The following is a 26076-nucleotide window of genomic DNA, read 5'->3' as shown; positions in this document are numbered from 1 at the left end:
TCATTTATGCAATGAAATCCCTTCAATTCTTGCTCTCTTTTATTTAAAGACATGCCAGTCATATTACAACATAAAGCAGCAGCTTTCTGGTGCATTTAGATTCCTTGGAATTCTCAGTTCTGATCCCATAACTCTTGTATGATCATATATACTTTTCTGATAATGAAAGTGGAACACAAATTCCCGCACTTCCTGCAGGCTTTTTCTCCCCCGAGCACATGATTTGTTACAACATGAGGATTATTGTGGTGATCAAACGGAGCCACTTTGCTATTTGTGGTAGTCTGTCACCCCTGCCTCCCCCCCCTGCAACTCTCACCTCCCCCCGTCTCTCCCCACATGCTGGATGATTGTGCAGAGTTTTGTTGCTGACATACACAAAAGAAAACACCAAGATTCGCATCTTTCTCCTGCCAAATGTTTTTCTCATTTGAAAGCGGAAGCTGTTTGTGCGAAGGTAAGTGAGTCCTATGATATTTTTTTTCTGCTGACACACGAGCGAACAAGATTAGATCCAGAGTGAAGGTCACAGTGGTTAAGGACGCGTTCAGTGTGCATGGTTGTATTCGCTATTAAATATCTCTTTCAGAATACTGGAGGCAAAAGGGGCAAGGTCAAATGGTGAGGTGCCTCAGTGACCTTCATAGACAGTTCTGAAGTCCCTGACAGTGGCCCTCTTAGTTCTCCATCTGACCCACATTTGTTGTCGATATTGATTGATATGTTGTGAGCAGCTGAAAGGTTGCTGGACGCTCGGACCCAAAACTCCTCCCTGTTCTGACATCCTTGGCCACATGAAGTATGAGTGTTTTGGTGACACATTCTAATCCTATCTCTGGCATACGTTTGTAATTACAAAGGAGAACATGTTGCCAAGGTGTCGGGTGGATATCACCTTGTAGGTGCACAGAAAGGAGGACGGAAAAAGGCAGCGGATAATATTGACGAAAGACCAGCAGTGTGGACATGCTAATGCAACATTTGCATCATTGTGTGAGTTTTATCAAGAGACCCAACCTTTTTGTCACAGAGGAAAGGCCACTTCTGTATTAGATGTCAATGTAGACAATGTGCTGATGGCACAGTTTTAATGTCATTTTGCAATATCATAATACAATGTGAGTAAATATCAGCGGGACCATCGCAGTGAAAACCTCCGCCATGATGCTACTTCAGTAGTAGAGTGTGTTTTAGTTGGTTCAACGTGACATACGTCTACTCTGGACTTGGTTTGAGCTGTGTTTATCCTGTGGACTTAGAAGGTTTTAGCTGTACCAAGCCAAGGTTTTGCATAGTGAGTCAGACTGGGAGTGACAGTGAGGAGGCCAGCTTCACTCATCTGAACAAACACAATGACCTTCTGTGTACGTATAACTTTGTCATTGAAGGCCACTTGTAATTATTACTTCGAGTAACTAGAATATCGGGAATGACTTTATGTTACATTAGACAGGCTAAAAAAAATGTCAAAAATGTGTCCCGAACATTTAGTCTCAATGATAGTGCCATTGTAAAACACACAAACAAGTTCCATTTGAACATGAAAATGAAAATGCTTAAGGTGTGAGTAAAATGGATCAATAACTCAAATCCTGACACTGATGGAGCTGCCTCTGTCCGGTCCAACAGATCTCATGTCAGCATTGGCTTCCTGCTAAACTCGTTCCTCGTCACACCTGCGCATTGAAACAATGAACCACCCACGCACGCATCAGAGAAGGAATGTGAGCTGGTCTGTTGAATCACATTTTGCCAGCTGACGTTTATTTTCAGGTCCATTATGAACCTTTCTATAACCATATGGTACCTGGATAAATCGTTCTGTGATGACACCCATCCCATGAATGATGTTAAGATAAAGGTCTGACGCTTCTCCGCCAGGTTTATATTATCGTGGTTGAGTCTTAGCTCCATGCCGAGGCACTGGTTCGGTCACTGTGTAACTAGTTACTAGTTATGCATAGTCTTCTAGTCAAGACCCCACCAACCGAGACCAAGCCATTATGGAGACTGGAGAGTATTGAGACTGACACCAAGACAGTTAATATCAGGAGTCTCAAACTGATCTACATATATTGCACCCACTGTGGCCCTCTTGTGGCTCAGTTGGAGACCCCAGATAAAGACAAGGAAACTGAACAAAAGCCAGAATCTGTCTTTTACCAGTTATGACAGTTTTCTCTGTCGGTCTCGACCGGTCTAGAATAGTAATCCTGAGTTCGCCCAGTTCAAGACCGAGTGAAAATGCATTAGAGACCAAGACAAGATCGAGACCCTAAAACAGTGGTCTCGAGTCCAAGACCAATCTCCAGTAGTGCAACAATAGTTATGTAGCTAGTTGTGGTAATGCCGCATGAAGGTACCTCAGACAGCTTGGTTTCTTTGGAAACTCAATTGTGAAGGTTGATAAGGTTGTAACAACATAATGTCTCCATGTGTCACATTTAACTGACTTTGTTCTGAAAATGTCTAAGGTTGACACAGCCCCACTACCTGTCATGTAGAGAGACTGTCACAGCAAGGTTTTTAAACGCCTCTTGAAAATGTTTTGGTTCACTTTGTATCAATACAAGTGGCACTGAGAGGAAATTTTAACAATCTTTGATGTGGTGTTTTGCGAACCCTTGTGCGTGTTATGATAGCTGTAGAGGAAGTTGAAAGAAGAACTGGCTCGGGTGTTACTCTGGGACAAGGGTCTGGATTTGAAAACAGTCTGGGATGAGGCGACTCCAGCCAGTGACAGGGTGGGATCCCTGCTCCTCCTCTCACACTCTTGCCCACACACTCGCTGCAGGGGTCAGCATGAAAGAGCTCTCAGAATAGAGCCTCGGGAGCTAAAAATCACTGCAGGATCATGTTATAAGTGTTCGGTGCAGGTTCTCAGTGTGAGCACATACACTCCATCTCTTAGCTCAGACGGGAGGTTTGTTTGAAGCTGCTTCTTCTCACCAGTCTGGTGGACTTGGCGACGAACTTGTAGACAAACTACTTGTCTTTGATAAAAGTCAAAACTCAGTCCAGACCAGGTATTAGAAATGAAGTCGCAAGCTTATTAAAAAGCCTGATTATTCAGTAGGGTTTGACTTTGTTGGACACACTTGCAAAATAAGTCTGACAGCATGACCGAATGTACAGTATGTATCCACGCATGCCTGTGTAAAGGGTATGTGTGAGCGCGGCGTGTGAGTTTACGTCTATAAAGTCTATGTAGAAAATATACTTTATTTAAGGATAAAACAAGATGAAATCTGAATAAATAAAAGGCATAAAAAAGAAAACAGTTGTTTTTAGTAAAAGCCACTCACTATAAAATCCAGTTATTTTTCCAGTTTCACTTTTATCTTGGCTAACTGAGACACAAGTCATCTCATCTTAATTTCCAAACACGAAAGAAAACATCGGCTGAATGTAGGATTCCTGTCATGTGCCTGTGTGCGCACGCCTGTTGGAGAAGTGAGTCACGTTTCTGTTTCTTTTGTCCAAGAGACTGCACGTTTCTAAAGCATGTTTGTGGGTGAGAATCTGAATTCTTCCACGCACGTCTGTGTACATGTTTACGGGGATGAAAAGATGCCGCTCCAGTAGCTGCAAACATAACAAATACAACAGCTGCCAAATGGACAAAAAAAGATTCCTTTGGTATTCCTCTGCCTTCAGAATATTGCTGCAAGTTTTTTGGATCCACACTACCATTTTAACTCTTCAAATACAATTCTCAAGCTGCGTCTCGTATCAGAGGTTGCCAGAGCCAGTCACCCACCCACACTTTGATCATCCTCCCGAGTCAGATCTATCATCCTTGTTTCTGCCGCCCATGAACCTCACTAGTTGTCTTCCTCTTCCCTCCTATACTTGGTATGTGCCTCTCCAACATCCAGTGTTGGACATGTCAACTGTCACTCCTCTGGGTGTTCCCAAACCATCTGAGTCAGGCCCTCAATGTTCTCCACGTGAGCTGTCCCTTCATGTGCTCATTTCTGACCTGATCATTTCTAGTCCCTCAACCTGGGCATCATAAGCACTCACAACTTATTTCGTTTTTGGCAAATAGCACTGAGAGCCGTACACTTGGATTCACAAGGCAATGCTTTGTTTTTTTTCTCATTTGCCTTTTTCTTCAAAGTAACAGTGACATCAAGACTACTTATTTGCCTTTTGTCGTCTTGCTTGAGATGGAAGCAAATATTTAGAGACTCCTCTTTTGTCGACCGTTTGTGGCTAACACCATCAAAACCTTGGTAAACGCAAGCGTCTCGATTAGATCGATGGTGGGCGCTCGGAAGTCCACGTGCCTCCATTTTCCTTGAGCAAATATCGGAGGTCGACGAGGACGTGACGCTCAATCAAGAGGAATGATATCGTCACGCAACTCAACCTGCTATGCAGGAAATTAAACTGAATTCATTGAACCAAATAAACTTTATCTAACATTTCAGAAGTTCAGACTAACTCACCCGCACTCTTTTTTGTTGTTTCACACAACAACCCTCAGCCACAGGAGACTTTTATTTATTTTTCAGGGAGGAACATTTGCAGAGTGTGTAATACTGTAGCCGCGCTCATGTTATTACAGTGATTAACTCTGCTAGAGTATGGCGAGGAGCTTTGTTAACAACGGTCAGTCACCTCAAATCTTTCTGCAAATTTGGGTGTTAGTGCCGATATATGCCGATATGAATCAGCTTGAACGGTTTGTTTGGTCGCTGACTGCCAACTTACTGATTTAACCACATTGATAAAATGCATAGCAAGTGACATGTTTCACTGACCGATTTGTTGATACGGTGCCCAACTATACAATTAATGACCCCTCTCTCCAAAATCGACATTGTATGTTTAATTTCATTCATGGGGAAAGAGACGTTCTGTGATTTCCAACATTCCTTTTTTTGTTATGACATTCATTTTTCTGGTGTCGTTGACTCAACAGTGTTGGCTGTATGACTGTACTGTCACTGTGTACTTTGAATGTCTATCACGTTTACTGCGCCGGAATATTAGTCGCACCGGGCATGAGGATCACTTCAAAACTAGTTTAGAAAACAAGTCCAGCATCAAGACTGACTCATGAAACAAACTGTTGTGAAGTTAAATCATGAACTCCTCACATCTTTTATTCACATTAAAGTACTCAAAATGTGCTGTTTCGCCTGCATGTCCGAAGTTCCACCACCATAACTGGTGGTTGGCACATTTTGCGTGATGTGATTTCATCTGTTTAATGTGATGAGTCTCAATATTTTGGTGGTATGAAGAATAAAAAAACATATTAGTATCATAGTCGTATGAGCCGCAGGTTTCAGACTATGAGGAAAAAAGGTATCGACCTATAGTCTGCAAATATTTGTCTTGAACATTGCCATGCTGCCATCACAACCAAAATTTCCCCTATTCAAATCTAAAATTCCCAGATTGACCCCAGTGACATCAAAGCACCTGTAGGTTATCGTTCTATTTTGAATAAACATAACGTGTGTGTTTATCCCAGTAATACTGCTTCACTTTTTAAAACCACAAAACAATAATGGTGTGTCCCAAATAAAGAGGTAAATGTGTTACAGTGTGATAGTAGAGTGTTAGCTACAGTACAAGCAGCAGAACAGTGTATACATGTCACAAGGACATGTGGGACTTTAGAGGAGAGCGTGGCTGAACCACCGTAGTAAAACACCCTTGTGACGTATTACCACAAGTTTCTTGTTCACCCTCATTGCTGAGGGGAATTCAGGACGAAATCAGATTTGATGCCTTCCTCATTCCTTGTTCTGTGGAGTGTGAAAAAAAGCCTTCACAGTGTGTTTGGTCTGGTCTGGAGTATTTTGAATTTAAATGTACAGCGAGACAGTGATTAAGCTGGCACCTTCCACAACAGATGTAAGTTTTGCTTCACATCTGAACATATGATCTGCCATGTTGAACATTTCACACCTATTTCATGTCTGCACAATTCATCCATCTTCATGAATTCACTTTTCTTTTTGAGGGCAGAAAATAATTCAAAAATAATCTGCTCAAATAAAACATCTTCTGTTGCTTACTTGGAAAAAAAATCATATATTGAGTAATAAAGTCATTCCTGAATAAAGAAGACATTCTCTGGTTTAACACCCTTTGAGTCTCTTAAAAAGGTGCAAATGCAAATGTGTGTCCTGCGATGGACTGGTGACCTGTCCAGGGTGTGTTCCCGCCTCTCACCCAGTGACCTCTGGCGGAGGCTCCAGCGCTCCCCTGCCACCCTGAACAGCAGTAGTTAACTGAAGATGTATGTATGTACATTCATACATGGCATTTCATTCTGGTTTCATTCGCTCTCTTCACAGCAAAAACAAACTACAAAACCTGAAGAGACTAGCGAAACACAACCCTCATACATCAGTGTCCGAAGCCATTCCAAATCAAACAGTCATATTGAGCGGATGTAACTATATTTAATGTAATGTACGATATGTCTTCAATATTATGTTTCAGTTGACGTCATGAGGCTAACAAGAACCTGGCAATAACACACAACTGTTTCTACTGACTAACAACATCTGCATCATATTCCCTCTCATCTTGTCTTTTATTAGTCTTGTAAAGATCAGTTAACAACAACGATGCATCAAGGTCACAGTTTCGGCCAATTCCAGCTGCAACAACTCTGTAAGACACTTGAGGACTCAGGCGCTCTAACTGATGCACAAACAAACAGTGACGCACACACTACAAAAATACAGCCCAGACAATTCGGCTCTATTTTTTAAACATTCAGTGCTGGAACCAGAGCAAGTGGTCGAGCGGCAGCTTGAGAAGGGGCAGCAGGCGGAATCACTGCTGGCTACGTGCGACCCTCATGACCCCTTCTTCTAATAAAATAGTAACTATTCCCTCTTAAACATTGTGTTTTTAGTATGATTTCTTCAAAAAAACTTGATTTGGCCAAGATGATTAACATGGGGAGTATACCACGCACAGAGTGCTCAGAAGAGATCTTAGTGGAAGCGATGTCTCTAAGAGGTCTAAGCATCCGCTTGGGCTCACCACCCTCTGCCCTAAGGACAATACCAGGGAGCATCATCTGCTCTAGCCCTTCAGCTAGAGAGTGCTTGTGGAATGTATTGGAACTTCAATGACTCCAGTGTCCAAAAGTATGTGTTCAAAAAGTCAAGTAGACAAAAGCCTCTAGGAGAAAACAGCCATGGCTTTTACACTTGTGCATATATTTTTCTGTCAGAAACAATTGAGTAATGGTCCTCAAAATGAGAAGATTGAATGCCAAATGGAAGTACTGTAGACATCAAAAACATGTTTGTGGCAAATTTAAAAAATGCTACCGTAAAAATTATTTTCTAGTTTGGGTCAACAGGTCGACCAAGACCACGATAGAAATCTGACAGAAATGTGACAGAATCCCCATAAGAATGCAAACAAACAAGAGTATCTGCAAGCGAATCAGATGTATGGAGACAGGTGACAGGTCGAACTCGACAGATCACACCAGGTGCACTGTATCTGATGGAGATACACACTCGTGCTGACATGGACATGGAGTCAAAGTGTGAAAGTTAAGTGTGTTCAGACTCAGCTCTGCTCGCTGAACCTTCTGTGGTTAAATGTCCGATCAGATTTTAGAATGAGCTGGGTGAATGGTCATCACTTGCGTGTCGCATGGCACAGGATGAGCAATTTCTGTTCCAAATATGACACCACTGTCATGCAGGGAAGAGGATTAATGGACTCCGTCTAAGTGGTAATCTGACAGTTGAATCTATTGAAATGCATAAGGCTGACTTCGGCGTCAACATTGGACCCAAGGTCCACAATGATCAATATGTGACGCCTTGGGAGTGAGCATGCGTTGGACCCAGCCATTTCTTGGACTCGTGTGAGCAATAATGCATTGAGTCATCAGTTGGATGCACACTATGTTATGTAATGCTGTCAGGTAGGATGGAAGAAGGTGAGTAAAAAACCTTTCAAGAATCTACTTGCAAAGTACAATAAGAGCCAAACCCATGGGTGGCGAAAGTCCATCTTAAATCTAGCTGTTGAATAAAGAACAAGCCATTGTCTCTTGGCTGGAAAGGTCACACAATACAGAGTCTCTGTCTCACTGAAGTCTACTATCTACTAAGAATGTCACAGTCTTCTGGGAATGTGAATCGTCCGCTAAAGAACTGGGGCTTGAACAATCTCAGACCACCCTGGGAATGTTTTTTTTTCTCTTTGTTCGACTCCCGTGTCTTAATCCCTTGTAGTTTAGCCATGTTTTAAAATTCTTCATCTCAAATGGGATTTGTTTAAATCTCTTACTTAACTTAAGGGTTGAAGAGGCCATCCTTTGGAATTCCTCTCCTCTTAAATCTCACTATGTGGTCAGGAGGTTACTTCCAGCTTATGCCCCCTACAGTCCCTTTTATGCCACCAACTTCACAAGGTTTTTCTTAAATTAGACACCTCTGGTGTTTGCTTGTTTTATCCAGTATCCGTGTTCCAAAATAGCACCGCAGGAAGGCAAAGTTGATGGCATGGAAATTGTCTCCCGAAATAGAAATGCCTGTTATGCATTAAAGAAAAATATCCTTCAAGCTTCCTGTATTTTTATAGGAGTGAGTGCATTGTTATAAGCTGCTTTCAATGACTTTGTTAACCTTATTTAAGATACTTTGTGTGTCAAGTGGGGTACACACAGAAGGATTTTCTCAAGCCTAACAGGTCTTTATTATATATATTATATTATATTATTATATATTTATTTATATATTAGAGAGCCCACACATGAAGACAGCTCTGCTGTTGAGAAAATGTCTTGTTTCTCAGTCAGTATGCTTCGTAATTCTACTCTATATTCTGTTCCACGTCACAGTTCAAGGTGGTAACGGTTGGCTCACACCATACATGAAGAGTTTTGATTGTAAATATTGAACAAATTTCACCTGAATGATTGAAGTCAATGATCAGGGCTCTCACACCTCAGAGGATAAGATGTGGTAAGACAATTGAGCCAGGTAGCATCATAGGAACGTGTGTAATAGCAGTTTCACCCCGAAAACCAGTGTTTATTTTCATGGTTTTTTTTTATACACCGGCGAATAGCTTAAACAATATATGGAACATTTCTTTTTCTGTTATGGAGCCGAGTGGAGCGGAACCCAAATACTTGATAGAAGACTCACAAGGAGACAATAGGATAGAGGAGCAAGTACAATCTTAATTTTAGTTCAATCAAAATAAAATAATCGAATGGAGTCCAAACAGAAAGCGTCACCGAACCAGGAGATCAACAAATGTAAATCTGAAAATAGAAACATGGTGATCAGACACAACAAAATTTTAAAAAATGGAAATCCAAACAAAAATACACCTGTACGAAAGCAGGCACCAGGAAAAACCAAGGGATCAGAAAAGGAGGAAGTGAACAAGAGAACAAATGAGGAAGGTCAATTCAATACAAATGGAGTCGATGTGGCACACATTGCTGGAGCCCAGGTGTTTAAAAGAGCTCTGCCGATTATGTGTAGATTAGCTCCAGCCGTGTGCCATTACCAGAGGAGCGAGAAAAATGAAATGGATAGGACGCAATAAAAACGACCCTCACTACACAGTGTCTGGTGATGAAAACTCTCAAAGCTGTACTGTGACTGTAAAGGTGCCGTCAAAATGCTGTGTAACAGAACTCCTGCATGAAAAAAGTTCCATGTCTGATCATATTGCATTAGGTATAATCCCTTAGGTTTGTCAGGTTGCAGATCATCCTCCTAGCTTAGACCCAAACTATTTGTTGACACCTCACAGAAAGAAGAGTTTTCTCTGTTTCTCTTCTATTGGCTCATCATTCCTTTCTGCCTCACTAGTAAAAGTAAAAGCTTTTGCTTTTCCACTCTGACTGCCAAAGTCCACATCATCCTCCGAAACACGTTCACTGCAAGGACATATTTGCTTTCACCTCATTAAGTTTGCTTTGTTATGTGGATTTCCAAGCAAACCTCTTGAAAAACGCTGAACCTCACCACTGTTGCAACTTCAGTCTTCACTGCTTCGGAGACAGAAGCCCCCAGAGAAGGACTGATCCTTCTCTGTTTGTCGAGTAGACGTTAGCAAGCATGCTGTGGTGCCTTAACTCTGTCTAAGAAGGTGACCATCCAAAACCACAGAATGCTTTTTTTAGACTGAGGGGAGACAGGGTGTGGATGCCTGCGTCTACCAGGACTATTACAGTGCACAGCAGACGGGAACATTTGGTCTTTCCAGAGCCACTCGCGGCTAACCATAAACAACTTCGTGGTGCCTCCGTGTTGTGATGGAATGACACACTGGTGTTACTTCTCTCAGGTGGTTGGTCAAAGGATACGGAATGAGATTTTTTTCCCCCCCTTACAGGTCTACGTTTTTACACAGACAAAACAACTGAGATTCACTGCTTCCTCTCACTGCATTCCAAAGTGCAGCTCAGTCCTTGACTTGAGGCACAGTCAGCATCAACCTTGAAGCTGAAACGCACATGATGCACAACTCTGCTGCGCTTTGTTTTGTGGCTAGATTCAGTCCGGTGTTGATTTAGATGATCCAAATAGACACGATCTAAATTAAATCATAGTAGTGGAGTCGAAAACTATGTCAAAAAAGCACTTATACTGGAATTTGTTAAATGTTAAGCACATTAAATGACGTACATATACATTTAAAGTCAAATTACAAAGTCACTTTAACTCAACAAAACTGCTTGACGTGACCAAGAACTAGCTAGTTTTTTTTTTCTAGAACCCCTTCCGTCTAAAGTTTATAACACAACAACACAGGACCACTGCAGCGCGGATCGAATCGACTCCACAGCTTATACCGTCCCTCAAATGACGACACGCTGCTGCTTTCATGAAAGCTCGGGCAACCTAAAAAGACCAGTCCATTGATTGTTTAAGTTTAATTGAAAAGTTTTTACTCTATGCTTTGACAGAAGGATGAAAATATACAAAATACCTTTAGGAGAAACAAATTTCACTGACGCCGATTTGTAAAGTCCGATGTACTCAACACTGAATTTTCCGTGGTTGTCATGAACGCACCATTCGGAGAGCGGTTCACCATGAGCGCCAGAGACACAGAGCACACGACCATCACCCTGTAATGACACGGTAAGGCTTTCTAAACGCGCTTTATTCACACCACTGGATGCTGCATTTCTTCTACTACAACTCCTCACTTGTTGTTGATGTGCCTTTTTTCACGAGGGTTTCCTGCTGCCGATGATATGTGGCTCAAAACGACCGGCGTTCTTTGTTGAATTAGAATCTAATGTGTATTAAGGTGGCGTTTCTTACACCATGCCGAATGTTATTGTGATTCTAATTCATCCATTGTTCACGGCTTCTGTTTAAAAAAATGTGGCGCGTCAACGGCTTGAATTAAGCGCCAATTTCCAGCGTTACGTCCGGTGGTCAAGACACCGCACACGTGCGTGATGCGGCTCCGAAATGAAGGATAAACATTCACTCAGTCGTATATTTATTCCCCGGGAATAACAACATAAAGACGAACGGTAGTCGGTGACCTCCCTTGTCGAAACGTTGATTCTACTGTGTTATTTCGGATCCTCGTTCTTGGCGCTGATATTTCAGGGTGAACCGGTGACAGATCAATAGACGACCACGTGGTTTTCAGCTCCGATTCCAATGATGCTAGCAACACGCCTGCGTGTCTTGAGTTACTTGGCCTCTTTTAGTTCCCAGATCAGTCATGTTTTTCAGCAAGTCACACCCATTCATACTTGAGTGGACTTCACTGAGGTGAACTGAGTTGGTTTGCTGTTGCCCTGCTGTCCTGAAACACACGTGGATGTGCTATTTGTGGAGTCTTGAAAATGGGTGCTTTGTTTCCAGACAGCAGCTGAGACGCCAACACAGCTACTGGGTTGACAAGAATCTCTTTTTGCTGGGGACTTTTGCTCGGTGACGCGACTGGTAAAGCATGGCTTGTGGGGGCAGGAAGGAACTAACCAAGTCTGTGACTCATCGAGGAGAGTCATCATTACGTTTTACGCTTGAGTCAATTCAAGCATCTGCCTGATGGCCTTTGTTGGCGGGAAAGCATTTTGAGTGGTGAGGGGTGGGGTCTGTTAAATGACAATGGGTTTTGGAAACCTTTTATCCTCCCTTTGTTGCGGTCTCTTTTGTCACCTATTCTGTTAAGTACATTTATTTTCATTCAGAGGAGTTCCTCACAAGTTGCTGTGTTGATCAGTTTCAATGTACAAGTATCATATCGACAGTTGACACGAGCTGTTCAAACACAGTAAAATAAAGGAGCGCCATAAAATTATAACTAAAACCCACGTTATAATAGGTGAAAATAATGATAATCCGAGCTTAGTGAAAATGTAATATTAATATGGTTCCAACCTGAATCAAGTTGTAAAATCTTTTGCCATTCATTTGTTGATTTTGTCTTTTCACTGTGAATATTCTTATCGTCCATTAGGCTACATAAGTGTGGCTCTAGAGTTTAAAAAGAAATACATTTGATGTTGTGATAATGAGTCACAAAGCTAAGGAGTATGTCTGCCGCCTTTAGCCCGTGGTGTTCTGTGAAGATAAAAGACAATACAGCCTCCTTTGCTGGCGGAATTATTTTTAATACCCCATCAACATTGGCAGAGCTCAGGGAGAACAGATGAAACTCAATCTTTAAACCGGCATTAGTGCTTAGTTACTCTATTCCATCAATCAAAAACTATAAAATGACTATTATGGCCCCAGTTCTATCTGTATTCCCATCACAGAGTAATGCTGGGAGGAAATGAAGGTCCATAAATCTGTCACCAGAAGTGTCCAATGTCATCAGCAAGTATCTCCCAGGTGACTAGTTCAGTCATTTGGATCTTTCTAGCTGTATTTTTCTGTTAGAAACACACCAAAAACCACCATAACCACGTCTGCATCCAAGTTGTGTTTTCTGCTTGTTGTGAGGCGCTGAGCTGATAAATCAAAATTGGATGAGCAACAAAGACATAAAACATACCCAAGGTTTTGTATCGATATATCTGCTGCCCAGATTTATTGGTCAACATTCTTGTATATTTTTTGTGACACATTTCTGATGGTGTGTGACTCTGATCCACTGGTGTTGCCCCTCCCTCCCTCTGTGGAGCTGGCTGTGTGGGGTTTGGCGAGCGTGGCGAAGATGCTGGTCTGGTCTTAACAAAGTGACTGTATCAGACCTGTTCAAGTGGCTGATTCCGCACCTGGCATGTGAACTTGGAAGATACACTGGAAGATAACCTAGGGATATTATGTATTTCAGGTGCATAAAACATTGACTCTAGACCAGGGATGGGCAATTAAATATTCTTAAGGGTCACATTATTTACAGTGACTGCTGTGAGATGGACAGAAGAAAATGGGTCTTACAATGAAATTTTATTACTAAAACATGATAAAAAAAGGAGATTATAGTTAAAAGATGTAGTTTAATTTCACGTATCAATAGCTGTTTATCTTTGTAGGGAATACAATTGGGGCGGGGGGTCATAAACGTCTGCACATATTTAGTTGTATTAAAAAGTGCTTTGGAGTTTGTATATTTGGAACATTTGAATCAACTCTAAGCGAGTTGATGATAGTTTGGGAAATCCTACTGACAATGTGGGTTTGGTACATGTTTAGTTTGAGCACATGCCAAGGTGTACGCAGAAGACGTGTCAGTCATCTGTGAGGTCAGTTATTCTGTTATTTCAGGATGCAGAGATAGAGATTGTATGAGGTTAGGGAGTGCAGAAATCAGACAGTAAAACAATGGTTGGATGGGGACAGAAGAAACGGTGAGGCGACGTGCTAAGAAAATAAACGAGAAAAAGCCGGAGGGAGGATGGAACTGAAGAGCATCTTGAATGAAATGAAGTGTGAAATAAGGTGATGTCGAGGGAACATGAAGGCTAATGGAGGGGGAAATTAAGACCACAGGAGACCACAATTGGATCCTGTTGAGCAAAAACAAAGCAAATGCAGCAGATTATGCGACAATGAAAAGACGGCAGCCAGTTTAGGAGAACATCAGATTTGGCCCGAGCACAAGCTCAACTTTACCCAGGGGTTTGGCATGTGTGCTGTGGCCAAATACAGGACTGTCTCAGAAAATTACAATATAATAATATAATATAAGTATTTATTAAGTCGTTTATTTTCTGTAATGCAATTAAAAAAACAAAAATGTCATACATTCTGGATTCATTACAGCTGGATTATTGCAAGCCTTTATTATTAAATTAATATAGCTGATTATGGCTTACAGCTTAAGAGAACTCCCATCTCAAAATATTACAATATTTCCTCAGATCAAGTGAAAGAAATTATAACAGCAAAACAAGCAGCCTGTGGCATTGCTGTGTGTTATGGATGCCTAGGATGCTTCGATAGCGGCCTTTGGCTCATTTGCATTGTTGGGTCTGGTGTCTTTCAGCTTCTTCTTCACAATACCCCACAGATTCTCAATGGGGTTCAGGTCAGGGGAATTGGCAGGCCAATCCAGGACAGTAATGCCATGGTCAGTACACCAGTTACTGGTGGTTTTGGCCAGGTGCCAGATCATGCTGGAAAATGAAATCATCATCTCCATAGAGCTCTTCAGCAGACGGAAGCATGTAGTGCTCTAAAATCTCTTGGTACACAGCTGCATTTCCTCTGGACTTGATGAAACACTGTGGACCAACACCAGCAGCTGACATGGCTCCCCAAACCATCGCTGACTGGGGGAACTTCACACTGGATGTCAAGCAACTTGGATTTTGCTCCTCTCCAGCCTTTCTCCAGACTCTGGCGCCTTGACTTCCAAATGAAATACAAAACTTGCTCCTTCTTTTCCATAGCCCTCCGTTGTCTTGAGTTCAGAAGTGGCTTGACCATGGGAATAGGCCCACTTCCCGGACACGTCTGTGAACAGTGGCTTTTGATATCTGGACTCCAGCTTCAGTCCAGTGTCTTTGAAGCTCCCCCAAATTCTGGAAGCGGCTCTTCTTCATAATGCTGTTAAGGCTGAGGTTATCTCTCTTGGTTGTGCAGCGTTTCCTGCCATATTTCCCCCTTCCAACAGACTTCTTGTGAATGTGCATTGAAACTGCACCCTGTGAACGGGCTGCTCTTTGAGAAACGTCTTTTTGTGTCTTACCCTCCTGATGGAGGATGTCAATGACGGTCCTCTGGTCAGCAGTCAGATCAGCAGTCTTCCCCATACTTGTGATTTAGTTGAACCAAGCTGAGTGTTTTTCAAGGCTCAGGAAACACTTGCAGGTGTTGTAGCCTACTAGTATACTTTGTCATGATATTCTAATGTTTTGAGACAGGATTTTTGAGTTCTCTTAAGCTGTAAGCCATAATCAGAAATGTTAAAATAATAAAAGCAATATTTCAGTTGGTTTGTAATGGATCCAGAATGCATGACATTTTTGTTTTTTTTAAATAATTGCATTCCAGAAAGTAAAGAACTCTGTCACAATATTCTAATTTTCTGAGACAGTCCTGTATACGCCACATGCGATGGAATGTAGAGTAAAATGTTTTGGGAGGACTTGGGGGATCATGGCTGCTGTACAAGAATGAGAGGGGGGATGGAGAGAAGAAGAGGGGCCGGTCACAGAGACAGTTCACTCCAGAGTGTTCACTCCCTCCTGCTATAAAGTGAAGCATCTTTGGGTTGAGTTGAGCATTTGCCAGAGGGGAGGACGGCGCTGCTCTGGACTGAAGTAAGACCTTCTGTACCATTCTGCACCGTCTGTACGTTGTGTGATTCCTGGAGTGGACTTAGTTGTTGTTAGCTCTTCTGATGGCTTTTTCTGTTAATTGAATTACCTCACTGATATGTGTTTAGCGTGGTGAGGCACGGAATGTGGGGCCTCCAAAGACTCTTCGCAGTGGTGTCTTTCATTCCAAGACATTGTATGAGTCATGTGGCTCAGCGTGAATTAAGGAAATTAAGATGTAATTAAAGCGTGCTTAATCTCATTGTGCAGGATCTTGACTGGCTTTTATATTCACTTAGATTGACATCATACGCATTTAATGTTAAGTCAATGAGCTTCAGACGTTAGTAGATACACCTACGCTTCAAAATGGCACATGCACAAAAGTTGTCATGAAAGGATAAAAAGAAAGGTCTTTAAAGTGGTTGAATTCCGGATTGGTTGCTTTTATTTATGCTCAATTGTGTGGGCCAGAAGTTATGATTATGGTTTTACAGTGGGATGGTTTGAGACAGTCAGATAGCGTGTGCCATGTGATGTTCCAAAAGTGTGGTAAACATCGGTTATCTGTGTCTTTCAGGCCTGGTGCCGCCCACTCTGAGCCCTAACTGAACACGCATCGCCCCTCAGTGCTTCACTGGAACCATGACGGCCCTCAACACACCTCGTGACAAGTAAGAGTTTAAACAGAGTCTGAGACAAAGGCAGTCTTTGTACGCTCATTTTAGATTCACATCGTCCGTATCCGGTGATGTCGTGTTGGGAAATGTATTGTTACGTGATTAGTAATGACTTGTACTAACAATACTTAACTCGAAAGAATCATATTCCTAAACAATACATGCTTTCATGCCACTCTCAAATGTTCTTCTGTTTCCTGTGCCCTGTCTCCTAAACAGGAAGAATTATTTTCAGGGTTTTGCTTGTTTTTCATGCCTTGAATGGATTCGACAAAGCAAACAATCTTTTGTCTCTTTGTCAGATACAATGCAGTTTGGATCATCTTCTTCATCTTGGGTTTGGGAACCCTCCTACCATGGAACTTCTTCATGACGGCGACAATGGTACGTCTGAGTGGGCGGGGAATGTCGGTTAAATGAGGCGATCATTTTGAAAGCCAGACAGATGGAAGTGATAGAAAGACGCCCAGTCGGGGGTAAAGAGTTAATATTCAAAGGTCAGGCTCTGAAAAGGTCAAGCTCCTGAAGACAACAAAGATGATCTGTTTGCTGGCTAAATCCACCTGGTTTTAGTCAAGAAGGTTGACCTTACTCCAGCCAGGTGGAGTTTCCTCACAGTTGTAGATCCTCTTTAATCCGCTGGCATTCGTTTAGAGGTTAAAGTTCTACGGTGGTGGAGTTTCACCCCAAGGAATGAACTGAAGAACTGAAGAGCAGAAGAACTTAACCATGTAAACCATGTGGCCTTGCTATCGTGGGTCACCAGTGCTTTCTGCCACACAAACGCTGGGCTCAGGAACTATCAGAATCATTAACAGCCAACCTAAAATCCACCTATATTCGCCACGAATTACTTACTGTGATGTTTCTGTAGTAATAGAAGATAATCTCGCTCTGTGCTGTATTCTAACTCTGGGCAAACACCTTTCCTTAGGGCCACACTATATGCCAGTGATGGGTAGATGAGCTATCGTGAAACAGTATTGCAGGGATGATGAAACAGTGGACTCATTTTCCGCGGCCACTAGATGGCACTCTTTGTTAAGAAATGTTATGAGGTTTCGTTGAGTTAGTTAGTCCAAACATGTTGCAGGAGACAGTGCCATCTGGTGGCCTCAGAGAATCAGGACACTGTATCATGAAACCTCATCAACCCTTCAGTACTGTGTTGTGAAACCCCATCTACCCATCACTACTATACACTGAGTGCTGTGAGGGCACGTCAAACTGAAAGAAAACAACGAATGAAACAAACTGGGAAATTCTGAAATAAAGGGTTAATTTAACCATTCTTTTTTGTTGTTTGAGCTGTGATTATCTTGGTAAAGATTTGAACAAATAAATGTACTTTCTCTAAATGTACTTCATTTAAGTAAACATTGGTAGAGAGAGGATTGATGTAAAAATGTAGACGAACGTGAAACAAAATATTATGTCTGCAGCCTCACTTTGCCCAGGTCTATTGGTGTATCATTGCCTTCTAACGTTGGAGTAGAAAACATGAGCATGTGATGAAATCAACCTGGGGACTGTGAACATTTCAAAGCTACAGATCCGGATTCATGTGTCATTCTCTGGCACATGTGATGATACCTGGAACTAAGGGTGCTTTGCCCCCCTCAGTACTTCACCAGCCGCCTGAAGGACCCGCCCACTGATCTCAATGGGACGACTAACAGCACGGTACAGGATTCCAAAAACGAACTGGAACTGAAGTTCAACAATGTGATGACGCTGTGTGCCATGGTGCCCCTCCTGATTTTCACCTGCCTGAACTCCTTCATTCACCAAAGGTAGGTACTTCACAACAAAGATGTGCTGACGAATACGAGTTGCAAGTCACTGTCTTCACGTGAGTTAAAGTCCAGAAATTGAGGCTGTTCTTCTGCAAACTTTTCAAGTAGCTCTGATCCCAAGGCTAGTCATGTTCTTCAGTCAAACATAGTGCACCAGCCTTAGATGCGCACATAATCTGGCACCAGCTTCTTTACCGGGCTGTGATATTGATCAATAGATGAATTCTGATCAGCTCACAATTCTATTCGTTCAAAGTAAGTCTGAGTTTTCTCGGCCTCAGTTTTCATGTGTCTCCCCAGGTAACTTGATCATGTTGTGAGGAAAAAGAAACCCATGTGCCCCACTGTTTGTTTTAATGAGAGAGGGATTGAGAGTCCTGGGGTGGACCCTGACCATGTTGGACTCTTTGACTATACAAACACACCCAGGAATGCTATTCATGTTCCTCACGCCTCTGTTTTCCTCCTCAGTCGTCCCTTCAACTGTTGTTTCATCCCCTGCGGCTCTATATGTTACATTTACTGCAGCGCGTCTTAGATATTTACTCGCCTCTGGAAGTCCTAAAACTCCACTGATGAGGACTTACACTTCAGATATTTACGCCGTACATAACATTTTTTGACATGATTTAACAGGATTTGTGCATTTGTGGTTAAACGTGAACACACCGTTAAAACCTTTGGTTTCAAAAGAAGCCATTTTTGTTTTGTCACTTGTGCACCCTGTTTCACCTCTTCAAGGCTGTAGAAGTAATCAGAGCCGGTGTACAGCTGAGCACCATGTTGGTGTCTTCAATATCAATATAAAAAGCCTGTTTTTCCTCCTCTTTACTTCTTCAGAATCCCCCAGAAGCTGCGTATCTCTGGCAGCTTGACGGCCATTTTTTTGGTTTTCTTCCTGACGGCGGTGCTGGTGAAGGTCGATGTCGCACCGGTGCCCTTCTTCACTCTGACCATGATCAAGATCATCTGCATCAACTGTGAGTTCAAATTCAGCTGCAGTACTAGAGTCAGTATCACTGCTTCACGCTGAACTTGTGTGGTACCATCCTGAAACCCATCTCATCTTCAGTGGTCTGAGCTCTCATCCATATAGTTCCCTTCTATCTTTATTAGCCGGGGGATTTTAGTCACATACAGGCTCCTGCAATATAAGCAAATAAAACTGTCTCCCCAAACGCTACAGCTGAGTGAAGACTGATTTGTACTGTTTGACTCCCACTGTAAGCTTGTCGTGGTGTGTTCACAAACATAAATCTATGTTGGGAAAAATCCAAGCCCAACAACACACAGGCTCTTTGAGGTCATACTGAACACAGCCGCAATGTCACTCCGCAAGTTTATTTTTAATGCGTCACAGAGCCACGGGAATAAGGCCCCCCCACAACTCTGTGAGCCTTGTGAACAACAGCACGTCCTCTTTAAACTGGAGGACGCGCTGTTGTCCTTGTTTAATGTGGAGAAAAGTATCATAGTACAGAGCCATGTAAAGATATGTAGATACTCTGCTATGTTAAGCAGTTCAACATCGATCATGGGTTTGTCACGTCCCAGCTTGGATTTACAGTTGCTTAAATCTTGGTGTTGCTCAGGTGTCTTAGTGGCAAATTCCTGAATGTCCAAAACTGATTTGGGTGCATGTAAAAGCTCAACCTGTGTGAAGTGCTCTCACCATTTTCCTCTTTTCTCTCTGCAGCTTTCGGTGCGGTGCTTCAGGGGAGTCTCTTTGGCCTGGCCGGGATTCTCCCTACCTCCTACACGACTCCCATCATGAGCGGACAGGGACTGGCAGGCACCTTTGCAGCCTTCTCCATGATCTGCGCTCTGACCAGTACGTCTGCGCACAAGTCAACAACTTTATAGTCAGAACTAGAGAAAACATGGATCCTCAGATATCGACGTAGACTAGCCAACACCAAAACCAAGTTTTCATTCTTCTGTTTACTTATGAAAGCTATATAAAATTGTGTGTTTACTTTCGCAGTCACTGAATTCTTGATGGAAGATGAGGGGCTAAAATGTACCACAGGCACTTAACTAGACTCAGTGTGTGGTCAGTGAAGTTAAGTGAAGCTTCAATACCAGTGGTTTTTCGACCTAATTCTCACATCTGGTTTCTTTGTCCCACAAGGGAGGAGATCCAAAATTGGACAGTTGACCTCTGTAACATTTGTTTTCAGAATCACAACCAGAAAACTTTATTAATCCCAGGAGAAATTATGTTTGTAGCATGTTCTGTACACGACATAACACAATGAAATGAAAAAAAAATTATACAGTGCAAAAAGTAATATACAGTGTGCAAGAAAATGCACCTGGGGCGCTCAGTCTTTGAGAAGGGTAGTCTCAGTCTGTTGGTCCATGTGCTTCTGCATTGGACCAGGAGCGGATGGAGGGGGTGGGTGATGTTGTCCAGGATGCTCCTTAGTTTCAGGAGCATGCTTCTCTCCAAAACAGTCTCCAAGGAGTCCAGTTGTATTGGACCAGGAGCTGATGGAGGGGGTGGGTGATGTTGTCCAGGATGCTCCTTAGTTTCAGGAGCATGCTTCTCTCCAAAACAGTCTCCAAGGAGTCCAGTTGTATTGGACCAGGAGCTGATGGAGGGGGTGGGTGATGTTGTCCAGGATGCTCCTTAGTTTCAGGAGCATGCTTCTCTCCAAAACAGTCTCCAAGGAGTCCAGTTGTATTGGACCAGGAGCTGATGGAGGGGGTGGGTGATGTTGTCCAGGATGCTCCTTAGTTTCAGGAGCATGCTTCTCTCCAAAACAGTCTCCAAGGAGTCCAGTTTCACCCCACCACATCACCAGCTTTGCGGATGAGCCTGTTGAGTCTGTTTGTGTCCGCCGCCGTTAATCTGCTGCCCCAGTAAACCACAGTGAACAGAACTGCACTGGACACCACCGACTCATAAAACACCCTCAGCATTGTGCCGCAGACGTTGAAGGACCTGAGCCTCCTCAAGAAGTAGAGACGACTCTGTCCTTTTTTGTAAAGGCCTCAGTGATCCAAGCCCAGTCCAGTTTATTGTCTATGAGGACCCCAAGATATTTATAGTCCTCGACCATATCCACAGGAGACTTGGTCCTCCTTAGGTCCACCACCAGTTCCAGGTCCAGTACCAGTTTTGGCATTAGTTCGTGGCTCACTTTAGAATTGATAACTGACCCTGCCTCTCTTATCTGGTCATGAGGTCATCAATGAATAAAAACTCATGTTTCCTCTTGTCTGTTGGCCACAGCTGGCTCATCCCTGAGGGACAGCGCCTTCGGCTACTTCATCACCGCCTGCGTGGTGATTGTGCTGGCCATCGTGGCCTACCTCGCTCTGCCCAGGATGGTGAGCCGTGATCTCTGCTGCCACTCCAGGGGATCTGATGGGTCTGCTCACACATGGTCACGTTTTTTCAACAGGAGTTTTTCCAGTACTACATGGAGTCAAGCACCTCCACACCCAACTCCGATGAGGAGAACAAAATGGATCTTCTCAGAAAAGGTACAGAGATTTGTCCTGGGGGATTTGTGGTGTGGTTACACGTGGATCACCGTGAAAGTGTTTTTCACTGCATGCTCCACAAATGCATCACCTTTCTGGAGTTATCTGCAACTTCTTGATCAAAATGAACGCTGTCTACAGAGAACTCAGAGAAGCAGCCCTCCAGCTGTGCAGTTGAGGACCAGTCCTCGTCTGTCTTCAGCATCTTTAAACAGGTAACAAATAATGGTGTATTCTGAGGAGCCAAGTTCTATTGACCAATCATGCTGTCGATGACCCATCAGATCTGGGTGATGGCCTTGTCGGTGTGCTTCATCTTCACCGTCACAATCGGCGTCTTCCCTTCAGTCACAGCAGATGCAAAGTCAGTGGTCGCAGAAGGCGGTGCCTGGGGTGAGTTTGGCTTATGTGGCTCACTTTCGTTGTAAAAAAACTGACAGTAAAGTTTTGTTTTTACAAGAATGTTGCGCAACTTTGAGTAGAATCCACCATCAAATACATGCCCTTCATTTCAGGCAAATATTTCATCCCGGTGTCATGTTTCCTCCTCTTCAACTTGATGGACTGGGCTGGCCGCAGTCTGACCGCCGTCTGTATGTGGGTGAGTAGTGGTGTGGTCAATATGTCTGGGCCCTGCCTCGTCGGCACCTCGCTCTGAGTTACTAGCTTTACCTTCACTGAACTGAGCGGACACGGTCACTGCTAAGCTCTTGGGCAGCAGGTCAAGACACGGCTGCTTGTTTTGGACGTCTACATGTGGTGTAGTCTCAGTCAAAATGGCGTCAGTATCAAAGGGAAATATTTTCCCCATATATTTCGTCACTGAAGCTTCATGTGAAAATCTGATGCGGATCTTGTTTCTCTTAAATAGATTAACAATGAGCAAATTATGAATAAGTGAATGCATAATTTGACTGATTCTTGGAAATATGTTCAGTTTTATTTAATGTCTGCTCAACAAAAAATGTGTTAACATGTAAAATAATGCGTAGACCAGCATGCGAAGTGTTAAGCTCAACTCAGGTGGAGCTAGTTTGAATCTTTCTTATAAGGTGTGCAAATTAGTTGGGGCGAGTATTAGGTTTTATGCTCTGACTCTGACAACAGTTAGTGATGTTCGACTCTCTCCTCCAGGACACGATTGTGCAATGAAGTGTTCTTCATGTTGGCGCCGTCTTCATGTTTATCTTGATCAGCTGCTGCGTTTAAACATTTGATCAGAATGTTTGGAGCGTTTTTAACTGTCTTCTCCAAGATGACTCAATTTATTGCTCCAGAACACGTTTTTTTTTTTTTTTTTTCACCTTTATCACATTTTTACTTTACTTACAGTTTATAACAGTTTCACCCTCGCACGTCCTTATGGATGTTTGTGTCTCTTCTTACCTGCTGTCATCCACTTGGTGACAGTCACTTAATAATTTGAAGTAGACGACTCAAGAAAACTGACTCCATTCTGGTGTGACTCCACTTTATTATCGATTTTTTTTCCATAAAGGCCTTGCTCCCACCTCAACAAAAACAGAATGTTTTCCACAAAAGTAGCCCCTAGTGTAATAAAATATGATGCTAAATGGATGTGGACATGACGTATTAGGTTGGGATCAGAGCCTGAAGCTTGTGAAACTTCATGGCAGGATTTCACCGTGAATGTAGGCAGTTACATGAAGAAGCAGAGACTGGCAACAAAGACCGGAGTTTTTAAGTTTTTACATTGAGTGATGGCATCACAACAGTGTGCTAATGAGAGAAACTGACCTTGCGACTTGCACTATGAAAGCACACTCTGGTTCGAACGAAACATTCAGTTCGGGGCCTCGGAGAACTGTGCGCTGCGTGGTCGTACGGACCGTGCTGCAGGTAATGGTCCCAATCCGTGCGCACCAGAGGACATAATCAAGTTGACAAAGTTTATTTTGTACAAGCGGAGCACAGTTACTCGACGCCGTGTGACCCGAGTTGGAATGTGAAGGCCCAAGTGGTTAATTGAGTTTGTAGAAGTCTGAGAGTCATGTGATGCTGCTTCAGGACCTTGTGAGAATATTCATGCTCATCAGATCAGACCTCTCAGATGCAGTCACATGTCCAGAGTCTCCTACTGACCGCTTCAAATCCTCTCTGCCTCCCTGCAGCCTGGTAAAGACAGCATCTGGCTCCCGGTGCTGGTGGGTCTGCGGGTCGTCTTCATCCCGCTCTTCATGCTGTGTAACATTGAGCCTCGCACATGGACGAACGTGTGGTTCGCCCATGATGCCTGGTACATCGTCTTCATGATCCTCTTCTCCTTCTCCAACGGATACCTGGCCAGTCTCTGCATGTGCTTCGGACCCAAGTATGAACACAAATGCACACACACACACACTCCTACCATCCCATACCATAGAAAAGTGGCTGATACTTGAGCTGCTTTGTGCTTCTGTTGTCGGTCAGAGCCGACGTTTAGGAGGTGTGGATTATTCTTTGACTGATGTTCATTAAAGAGAGGGAAAAAAAGGTGAAATGACTGTGGAAGACTAAGATAGTTTTTCCTGTGTTATGGGGGACGCCCTGTTTCAACATCCTAGCTAAAAGCCTGACTGCAACAGTCATTACCACTGTAATCCCAACAGCATTTCCACACTAAATGGTCGACTCCAAAAAAGTCACTCATCATCTCAACTCAGTGTGTCGGATCCAAGCCCAACGTACCATGTCAACAAACGTGCCAAATTTGTGGTGGCTTTTCCACCTTGGCTTGGGATATGTTGTACTTGTTGACAGCATCATTTGAGGAACTCAAAATCAATGAGAATGAGGATGCTCTGAATGAAAGAGTTAATCGTGGAGTTCCGGTGGTTTACTCAAGATAAAGCGCCACAGATTTTTGGCAGAGTAAGTGAGGCGTTCTCAGCTGAGGTCAGTTTGTTCGTGAGCAGAACACGTCAACCCAAATGTGACTCCCAGAAACTGACAGGAATTTGGTGATAACCTGGAGTTTGAAAGGTGGAGCGGAGGCTTGTCTCAGGTCACACACCTAGAACGAAAAGTGTTTGGAAGCTTAAATATTCCCCTCATCTAAATACTGATGATCAACTGTCTTCAATTGTCCAACACCGTGTTGATACCTGCTCCAGTCGGCGCTGATGAGTTTGCTTCCTCCCTGCAGGAAAGTTCCGCCGCATCAGGCAGAGACAGCCGGCGCCATCATGGCCTTCTTCCTGTCGCTGGGGTTGGCACTGGGTGCTGCCCTGTCATTCGCCTGCCGAGCCTTGGTCTGAAACAAGACGCCTGCAAGTCATCACACAGCACAAGTCTGCTGCATCTTCACCGAGCAGAGAGACCCAGTCCATTCAAAGCGCTGACTTCAACTATTTGAACCCAAAAACGTCTGTGGAGAAAACTTCCTGTGGCCCAGTCACTCCAATTGGAATCATCTTTTTGTTGACAGTAGTTCCATTCATTGTTTTACACTTGCTTTAAAATGTTTTATTTTCAACTGCAATGAAGCCAAAAAACATGACAGTATGGGAATTTGAGAAGTCTTGAACAAACGCCTTTATTGTCCAGCTCCATTTTGTTACCGACTTTGAGACGAATTTGGTGATCTCCTGCTGTCTCAAACTTTTAGTCCTGTGTGTCGTTTCTGCATGTCTCATGCAGAAAAACCAGTTTTGCTAAGAGGCCTTTTGAAAACATGGACATGATAGGATCATTCTTATCCTCCAGTCATTGCCATTTCATGTGTTTTATATCTTGTGACGTTCACCTGGTTCTTGCAAACATTGATTTATTTTTTTTTTTATTAAACCACACAGGCCTTGTACATTTTTTTTGTTTTGTACGCGTTTCTTTGTTTTCCAGCTTTTGGAAACTGGTACTACCATGCGGTTGAAAAATAAATTAAGCGTTTTTGTAAGAGCTTGCCTCCATCTGCTGGTCATTTCGTGGAATTACATGACTTTAAGCTTCTTAAAATGTATGAGGAAAATGTACATTTTACTGTATATATATATATATTTACAGGTTTTACTGAGTCAAGCTGAAATATTTTTCTTTTAATGCTACTTGACAGGCTTGCAGGAGGAGTCATGACCAGGTCAGACCAGGGGTCTCCCTCTCACGCCTCCTGTTTCTTAAGTAAAAATAGAGATTACAAATGTATGGGTCAAAGACACTCTTTAAAAATCTGGTATCAGGTTTAAAAAACATTTAAAAGGAAAGGTGTCCCATTGTCCAGTTATGTCCACCAGTGGGAATATAGAGTTCCTTCCACCTTTGGTGGACATGGGCTTTGACTTGATTCCTTTGAAAGGAAACTTCTCCCTGTCAACCAGCTGTTTGAGGGAAGTATACTTAACACTTGTGACCAACTGAAAAGCAATATCATCCTGTCATCAGGCGGCCACTATAGATACTTACAATA

General features: G+C 43.0%; 1 protein-coding gene across 4 annotated transcripts; it reads left to right on the top strand.

Annotated features, from left to right (window-relative positions):
- Window positions 1–331: 331 nt before the first annotated feature.
- LOC128765291 (equilibrative nucleoside transporter 1-like) lies at window positions 332–25571 on the top strand. 4 transcript variants are annotated; one of them, XM_053875917.1, is made up of 13 exons: window positions 332–457; window positions 16287–16380; window positions 16689–16770; window positions 18010–18179; window positions 19023–19162; window positions 19879–20013; window positions 21421–21518; window positions 21593–21674; window positions 21816–21889; window positions 21959–22067; window positions 22190–22275; window positions 23807–24006; window positions 24820–25571. In XM_053875917.1, exons 2-13 carry the CDS (start codon window positions 16352–16354, stop codon window positions 24929–24931), a joined length of 1317 nt encoding a protein of 438 aa, XP_053731892.1. In that variant the 5' UTR covers window positions 332–457; window positions 16287–16351; the 3' UTR covers window positions 24932–25571. The 4 variants fall into 4 exon arrangements, with proteins under 4 accessions (XP_053731892.1, XP_053731889.1, XP_053731891.1 ...); XM_053875914.1 differs by lacking the exon at window positions 332–457 and adding an exon at window positions 11038–11111; XM_053875916.1 differs by lacking the exon at window positions 332–457 and adding an exon at window positions 12631–12830.
- The last annotated feature ends 505 nt before the right edge of the window (window positions 25572–26076 follow it).

Source organism: Synchiropus splendidus, chromosome 9 (genome assembly GCF_027744825.2).
Source record: "Synchiropus splendidus isolate RoL2022-P1 chromosome 9, RoL_Sspl_1.0, whole genome shotgun sequence".
Classification (NCBI taxonomy): domain Eukaryota; kingdom Metazoa; phylum Chordata; class Actinopteri; order Syngnathiformes; family Callionymidae; genus Synchiropus; species Synchiropus splendidus.
This window is presented reverse-complemented; position numbering and strand designations above follow the sequence as displayed.

What these genes read in the sequence shown, in the direction of transcription:
- LOC128765291 (XM_053875917.1), top strand. Translation starts at nt 16,352, where the DNA reads ATGACGGCCCTCAACACACCTCGTGACAA. An exon ending in AACTCCTTCATTCACCAAAG is followed by an intron (nt 18,180 to 19,022) that starts GTAGGTACTTCA and finishes TTACTTCTTCAG; the next exon opens with AATCCCCCAGAAGCTGCGTA. An exon ending in AATGGATCTTCTCAGAAAAG is followed by an intron (nt 21,675 to 21,815) that starts GTACAGAGATTT and finishes CGCTGTCTACAG; the next exon opens with AGAACTCAGAGAAGCAGCCC.